The following is an 8,478-nucleotide window of genomic DNA, read 5'->3' as shown; positions in this document are numbered from 1 at the left end:
GTCCACAAAACTATGATTTAATAAACACTCATGCACATGGAATAGCCAACAAAAGAGAAACCTAAAACCACAATTCAAAATCAAGTGAACTGAACTGTTTCATAGATTGGTGCGACATGACCTGCTCTGTGTTGTATTCCACTGAACTGCAGTTCCTTTAACATCTGAAGGGGATCTGCATTTCCTATAGCCATGAAAGACATATATGAATAGATAATTACCTCAAATTATAGTCCTAAATTGGTCAGATGTTTGTTATGTGGCAAGAGATGGTGCTAAAACTTCAGGTCGGGTACACAACAATGACAGTAACATGAAGCACTGTTGCAAGTATTTTTGTAATCTGTTGGAACCAACATTGTTCTGGAGTAGGTATGAGCCCTACATGGGGAAAATGTACAACACAATGAAAAACTAAAACGGGAATTAAATCAACACTCTGAACCGAACTGTGTGTATGTGTGTACATGTAGGTATGTGTATATACGTAGATGGGTGATTCTTTAACTACGGGCACTATTGGCCTTGTAAATGTAATTTCCACCACACCATTGCCTTACAATATAAAGCGCCTTGGGGCAACTATTTGTTGTGATTTGGTGCTATATACATGTGCTCTGATGTCACTGTTTATCTCCATAGAAACTACCCAAACAATCTTTCATACAAACTGTTTAAAGGGACATTACAGTGTTGTGGTGGAAATTACGGCAATAGTGTGGGACAACTACATTTTGTTCAAAAAAATCACAACAGTTGTATGACATTGAATACCCAATTATGTTTTGATTATTTTATTCAGAGATATTTTAAAACATTAGAAAAAATGTTTCTTTATCATTGAAGATCAAAGTCTGGGTGTGGGACAAGCACAAAACGGCAATATTTGCATATAATGATGCTGAAAAAAGGTGAAAAAGTCATCATAGACTACTAGAACAAATTTAACACACTTTCATTGTAAAGATAACTATAAAAGTGTGAAATCTCCCCCTTTTTTCTGTTTTTCATACAGTATGATCAAAGGACATAAGTGCCCGTAGTCTAAGAATCACCCAGATATGTATTTATGAAATTGTGTTTATGTGTGCATGCATGTATATTCGGCCACACAGGATCATTGTAGAGTTGTTGAGTTTTTTTTGTTGTTGTTGTTGAACTGTGTGCTGAATAAAATTCATTAATTCAAGGCTAGACTGGACATAGCGATGACTGGTGATGCTAACTAGAAACGCTGCTCCAAGTATTTTGCAAATGTTGGAATCAACATTGTTCTGGAGTAGGTATGAGCCCTACATGGGGAAAAAATACAACACAATGAAAAACTAAAATGAGAATTAAACAAGAAATTAACACTCTGAACTGTTTCAAGGCTAGACTGGACATGGCGATGACTGGCGATGCTAACTTGAAACACTGCTCCGAGTGTTTCAAAACCTGTTTTGAACATTGTTCCAGAGTCAGCATCATGAACCTTCAGTGAATGCTTTGAATCATTCCAGCTAATCTGGTGTTGAAACATTATAAAACATAACTGAATGGACGGTGTTTGAATTTTTTTTTAATGTCACAAAAGCTAACATGCCACATTTCATGTCCGAGCAGGGTGTGTACATGCACGAGCACGTACGTTCGGTTCAAACTGGGAGCTTGAGGGTAGAGGAGGTGGAGTCAGAGGAGGAGCCAGAAGAGGAGGAGGAGGAGTCAGAGGAGCCAGAAGAGGAGGAGGAGGAGTCAGAGGAGGAGCCAGAAGAGGAGGAGGAGGAGTCAGAGGAGGAGCCAGAAGAGGAGGAGGAGGAGTCAGAGGAGGAGCCAGAAGAGGAGGAGGAGGAGTCAGAGGAGGAGCCAGAAGAGGAGGAGGAGGAGTCAGAGGAGGAGCCAGAAGAGGAGGAGGAGGAGTCAGAGGAGGAGCAGGACGGCGGACCGGGACCGGGTGACAACTCCGTATCTGGACGGCGGCAGGAGGAGGAAACGGTGAGAGGCAGGAGCAGACAGCGCCGACATGGAGCTGGAGAACATCGTGGCCAACACGGTGCTGCTTAAAGCCCGCGAAGGTGAGGATGGAGGCGGCCGCCTGACAGCCGCCCTCCCCGGGGTAAACTCACAGCGGTGCCGAGGTGGATACGGACACTTTCCTTACCGACTTCCTTTTTTCAAACCGTTTAACGACTCGCACACTTCATTATTAACGCAGCATGACCAAAAACCACACACATAAGCTGCGTGCTCTTAAAAGTTAAACAGCGCTGAATCCATTTCAAATTGCTTAGTTTAAAGTTTTGTGACTTACCCTTGTACGTACATGCAGGCTAAAAGCTGTCGTATAATTTTTGCCTCTTTTATTGCAAATGACGACCAATTCGGCATGGAGGGAATTTTAATTGGTATTGTCATTTTATTTAAAGGTACAAATAGACATTTGGTTCAGCTCACAACGCGAACACAAGGGATCTCATCAGTACTGTCAGTATCCCACACGATTTGGCTAAATATGACATTTTAAAAGTTGTTAATTCATACTGGATGAACGCCGAATTAAAGAATAGTTTAGAGATATGTTTAAAGCTTTGGCTGGTGTTGTGCGCCTTGGTTTCAGCGTAGGAGCACAGCGGTTGTCAGATTGTTAGATTTTTCAGCGGAGTTTGGCTGGGATTTTTGCTTCACTGACACGTCCGGAAGCGGTTGTGTGAAATGTGCCTGCAGCGACACTTTGGGTTTCCCTTTCTGATGTTGCAGCATCATCCTGCGTTTTGCGAAACAGGATGTTGATGCAGCTGTACTGCCTTGAGTTTTGTGCTTTTTTTTTTTAACCCATAATTTACAGGGGCGCGTCTATCCGTAGTCCCCCCCCCCCCCCCCCACGCTGCTTGGTACTGTTTTATTTATTTATTTTTGTTCTGACAATGACAGGTCTCCTTAAAGGATAAGTTCTCCCTCGTTTTTTATACTAGTCATATTAAACGGGAGATGCCAAAAGTCTATTTTCAAAGCACATAAATTAATGTGGTTAAAGGGCCACGGGTCAAAAATAAATGTTGATGTGGGAATAGAAGAAGAATAAGTCCTTTATAGGACCTTCGGTGCCGGTGTCGCCGGCCGAATGGTCCCCCCCCCCTAAAATCGGTCCGCCCTGCCTTCACTGCGCACGCATCATTTCTGTGCGTCAGCCGCGGTTCACCGAAGATCACCTCATTTCTGCTTAAAACTGCACACGCCAGTCATCTGTCTCAGCGACACACATCTGAACAACAATCATTTCCACATAAATTCAGCATTATGTCATAAGACGGAGGAAGCGATCAGAGCGCCACAGCAGCACAAACTGCTGGTGCTGTGTTCACTGCGCCTCCGTCATTTCAAAGCGTCAGTAGCAATTCAGATTGTCGCCTCATTTCTGCTTAAAACTGACTTTAGAATGATTTAAGAGGTTTGACCTTGTCATCGGCTGGTTAATAATTACATTATATCATTTGATTTCTTGGGGTGTGGAGACTCATCTGTCTCAAACGAGCTGCTGTGATTCCAAATGACGAATGCGCAGTGAAGGCAGGGCGGACCAATTTTTAGGGGTGGACCGTTCAGTCTGCAACACTGGTGCTTATCTCCAGATTCCATAGCATCAAGCGGATAAAAGTGTATGACTTCCCCAGGGCATGATGCCTGTCCAATGCAGGTTCATTTCCCAGTTGAGGCTGGTACATTTACAGCTGGGTGGACTAAGACAATGTAGATTGTCTTGTTCAAGGACAGGTGCCACGAGCGGGATTTGAACCCAGGTCTGTATGTTGGCAGGGCGAGTCTTTATTAACTCAGAGCTACCTGTTCTACTAATATGGCAATACATGCATACAGTTTTGGCCGTGGACATCGTTATGGTAACCATAAGTATGTGATGGTAAGTTATTATTATTATGGTGGTGACATGACATCCTAACCATGACCTTAACCCTAATGGTCCAAATAAACCAAATCTTCCATAGATACATGTGCTGAAAGAATAACTGAAACAAGAAATGACTTGAAGGGAATGAAAAAATAAAAAGTCTCTTGTTCTCTCCATGAGAGAATTGAGCCCCGGTCTCCCGCATAACGGGGGGGGGGGGGGGGGTTTAATTACTACTATGCTAACAGGAAGTTAGCAATAAGCACAGAGTCACAGAACATCATTTACAGTGGCTGCCATAAGCATAGCCTCAAGATTTAGGGTTACAGCTGCTGTAACTGTAACCACTTTGTACAATTTTTCCTACCGCACATAAAAAAAAATCAGCGCAGAGTGCATTGTGCGTCAACATCAAAATCAGATCAATGCACTTCCAGTAGCATTAATACCGTGATTTTTGCTTAGCAGCGCCTGGGTAATGTGCTTTATTTTGTAATTATTTTTAGTATTTGTTTACCATTGCTTTCACATGCATTATCTCCAGGTCTGCATGATGGAGGAGTGCTTACATTTCAGGAATATGATGCTCCCACTGCTGAAAAAACAAAAAACAAGTCTTGCTGTAAGGGGTGTTCCCTGGAGTGGAATACTACACCAGGAGCTGTTGAGTCTCACGTGGAAGGCTGCACAAGTTTATCCGAGTTTGGAGAAGTGTGACCACGAAGAGACTGAGCGAAAGAGGCAGCTGGCTGTGTTTGCGATCTTAACTGGAGAGCTGTGATACGGGCATAGGACTTGAAACGTCTACCAGACGTTTGTGTTAGTTATGTTACCTGATTATTGAATGTGGACCGACAAATGAAAGAGTCAAGCAACACAAACTATAAACTATGCTTAATGACCGTCATGTGGAACTCGTAGCACTTTGAAGTATCGAAAGGGACAAGGACTTTGTTTACATATGAAGCTGAGTGAAACTAGAGCAGTGCCAGACAGCAGAATGATGTTCTGCATGGGTGCTGTATGCTAACAGAGCAGATGTAATATCAGTGGGATGCAGTTGCATTTTAGATTATGTATTTATTAATACTTTTGTTTGTGCTTTCTGAATTCATTATGGGTTTTGTTTGCCAGCCAGCCTCAGAAAATTTTGGCGAAATCAGATATAAGTGCCTCTATGCCGTAGAGATAATTGCATTACATTTAAATGTATTATATTATAGAAAAAATTAACATTCTAAAATAAATTTTCTAATTGATAAAAGGCAATTCTGAAATCAGCCACATAGTAATTTTATTTACATAGAGCTCATCTATCGCTCTCGCAGGCCAAAGCAAAGGGAAGGCATTTGGCCCGTCTCAAATTGGATGGTTCTTTATTAAAATGTTGTGTGCAGTCAGGTCTCTGAGTGCTCTACTTATTACATTTCATGATTGCTTTGGTTTTCATTTTTAAAAAAGTAGGTTAATAGTTGAATAGTTTTAAAAGTTGAATAAAGTTGAATGCCAATAATAAATACACTTATAGCAATGCACAAAAATCCCAAATATATGAGCTGATAACACAAAATAAAGGTGCGACTTATACTCTGGAAAATATGGTATTTCGTAAACATTGATATTAGCATTTAGGTAATATTTTAAAATAAAATGCTTACCTTATTTTCACTGACCAACCCATGAAAGACCCAAATATGATTTAAAAATGTTTTTGTCACATTATTCTGCTGGAGCAACCCTGTTCCTGTAGAGTCTGTCCTGCATGTTTTCCACGTCAACTCGCTCAAATCACTCCTGATTTCTTTTTAAAATGGGTGCTTTCCAGCTCTTGACTGGCTGAGAACACCTGATAGAATTAATTACCTCAGACTAAGTACCATGAGTATGTGCTTCTTGTAGCCTCTGAAGGGATTACAAGACTTTCCTGTCAGCTATATAAGGCATAGCTATACAACATCTCAAACCTCTTAATCTACACTACACATAATTGTCTTGCATCATCTGGGCCTGAAATGTTCAGAAAGTACGCTACAAGCGAGAGCTGCTGTGAATAGTTCAACCATGTGGTAGTAAAGCTGAATGTATAATGCTGATAGATTATCTTTGAGTTCCCTTCATAATAAAAGCATTTGATTAAAATTACGAACACACATTCACAAGTGAAGCGCTCAAGTGAACACACACATATTTCAGGAAAGAAACAAAATAGCATCTCTTGTGTGCGGTGTGTTGAACTGCATTGACGGGCAGATCCGCAGCGGAAACGGGGCTTTTACAGAAGTGAAGAGTGAGTTGATCCTCTTGACAGGATGTTGGACATCTCTGGTGCCATGGTTCTGATCCTCCAGTCATTTGTGAACCACCAAGCTGAGGATGGGTAAAGCTGCTGGACTTTGTGGTACTCGGGTTGCACTCTTTGATGCGGGTTGAGATGGTGTGGCAAATAATGTTTGTTCTGTTTGCGAGACTGGTTTCATTCCAACAGACTGGAATGTAGGACTTCCTGTCCTTCTGATGAAAGGAAGGGTAGTCACGCGTGCCACATTCTCATTACTGCACCAGAGGCTGTTCTTTTTCATTTGTCCTTCAATTCACATGTACAAAATCAGCTCTCTTGTCACCGTGCAGTAAACACACACACATGCTCCAGTGTGCACATGCTTTGAAGCAGCCTGGATTGGCAGGAAGAGTTGTGGCAGTTTTTTTTTTTTTTTTTTTTTTTTTTTTTTTTTTCTTGAGGGTTGGGTGGGGTTGCATTCAGTACCACGGACAGCGATCGTGGAGCATATTTCATTCAGAGAGCAACCAGCCGACAGCTGCTGTGTGAGTGTCAGCTGCATTTACGCTGTCAGTGAAGTCTCAATTCAGTGGTTAATAAGTCAATTCACTCGTTAAACGTCCTTATTTTAAGACTTGGTGCATCCCGACTCACCCACGTCCTCCCTGCGCATATTTTGAACATGTACAAAGGTTGAATGTGTCGTCTGCATCCCGGGAGAATACAATAAGCCCATTGCTGTATTATTAAGTTGTGCAGGTTGTTCTGACTTGGTCTTCCTGTTTTTTTTTTTTTTTTTGTTTGTTTGTTTTTTGTCTTGTTTTGTTTTTCCCCAGATGTTGTGGAAATGTAGTTGTGACAGGGGTGCAAAAAGGTTGGGAACCAGTTTGGTGCATCTGTTGATGCAGATTGTACAGCGTACTTTTTTCTGTTTTGCACAAAAGTCATGATCTGATGTGAACAGTTTTCACCACTTTTGCAAAAGATGTTGGAACTAAATCAGACAACCACCAACAACTCTCAAAAGTAACAGTTTATCTGCCACAGCCAGGTGATATTCAGGCATCCCCTTGATCTTGTCCAGCTGCTGTGGTCCTCACCTCACTGAGACACCTTCGTGGGTGATCATGGCCATAGAAACGTGCCACATTTCATGTCACAGCTGACGTCCCGTCACAATGCAAGTGATACTCCTCATCTGAATCTCTCAAAGCAATCATTCCTTTAATTAAAATGACAGTCTGTATCTTCACTTGGCGTCTCAAGTGCTGCATTCAAATCAATTTTATTTATATAGCACCAAATCACAACAAACAGTTGCCCCAAGGCGCTCAGCGATTCTTCAAAGATAACAGCATTGTCAATGTCAGTGAGGCTACCAACACTGACAAAGGCACGTAAGTCACTGGGCACGGCCACCCTTCCCAAAAGCCAGTCTGTGCAAGTATTGAACATATCCCTGAAGAACACCAGAATTTGCCCGGTTCCACACAGTACTCCCATTTCCTGTTTATCAACTGGTTATGATTTCCAACAACTTGTTGGGGATCCCACAATGTTTCACAATGTCTGAGAGCAGTCTGGTCAACCGAATCAAACGCTGTGTGGCCTTTTAAATGTTTCTCACTTTCACATTAACCATTTAGGAATTAGAGCCATTTTTATACATCATGCCTCCATTTTCAGAGCCCATAACTAATTGGACAAACAAGATATAGGGTTTATTTTGAATACAACTCATCACTTTTACAGTGATGGGGAGGTGATGGTCTAGTGGTTAAAGCGCTTGGCTTGAGACCAGAGGATCCTTGGGGCACTTGTATTTGCTATGTAAAGAGTAGGAATGACAGCACTTCTGAGTCATTACTCTCTGTTGTATTTTGCACCATAGTGCACCCTGCACATTTCTGTGTCAAACTGTGTGTGTGCATGCGCGTGGGGCGGCATTTGTCAGACCCTCCAGGAATTTGCAATGGCGCACAGGAAATTTTGCTGAGTAAAATTTACTCTACTGGGATAATACTTGATCCCAGTCTAAATAGAGTAAATTACACTTCATCATAGAGTGAAATCAGCTTGCAGACTGAACGGTCCCACCTATCAACATTGGTCCACCCTGCCTCCACTGCGCATGTGTCATTCCGGAGCCCAGCAGCCCGTCTGACACAGAGTGTCTCCACCCAAAGCGATCAAATGGATTAATGGGATAAAACCTCTTGAATCATTCTAAAGTCAGTTTCAAGCAGAAACAAGGCCGTTTTAAGCAGAAACAAGGTTTTATTCGGTGACGCTTTGAAATGACCAATGCACAGTGAAT

General features: G+C 42.0%; 1 protein-coding gene across 1 annotated transcript in view; it reads left to right on the top strand.

Moving 5' to 3' along the window:
- Window positions 1–1,921: 1,921 nt before the first annotated feature.
- grk6 (G protein-coupled receptor kinase 6) overlaps window positions 1,922–8,478 on the top strand; it is an 88,651-nt gene continuing 82,094 nt past the window's right edge. The window contains exon 1 of the mRNA XM_034177853.1: window positions 1,922–2,054. Within this exon, the coding sequence (XP_034033744.1) occupies window positions 2,003–2,054 (52 nt within the window). The 5' untranslated portion in view covers window positions 1,922–2,002. The remainder of the gene's footprint in view (window positions 2,055–8,478) is intronic.

Source organism: Thalassophryne amazonica, chromosome 9 (assembly GCF_902500255.1).
Source record: "Thalassophryne amazonica chromosome 9, fThaAma1.1, whole genome shotgun sequence".
Taxonomy (NCBI): Eukaryota; Metazoa; Chordata; class Actinopteri; order Batrachoidiformes; family Batrachoididae; genus Thalassophryne; species Thalassophryne amazonica.
The sequence above is the reverse complement of the archived record's forward strand: the minus strand, read 5'-3'. Positions and strand labels throughout refer to the sequence as shown.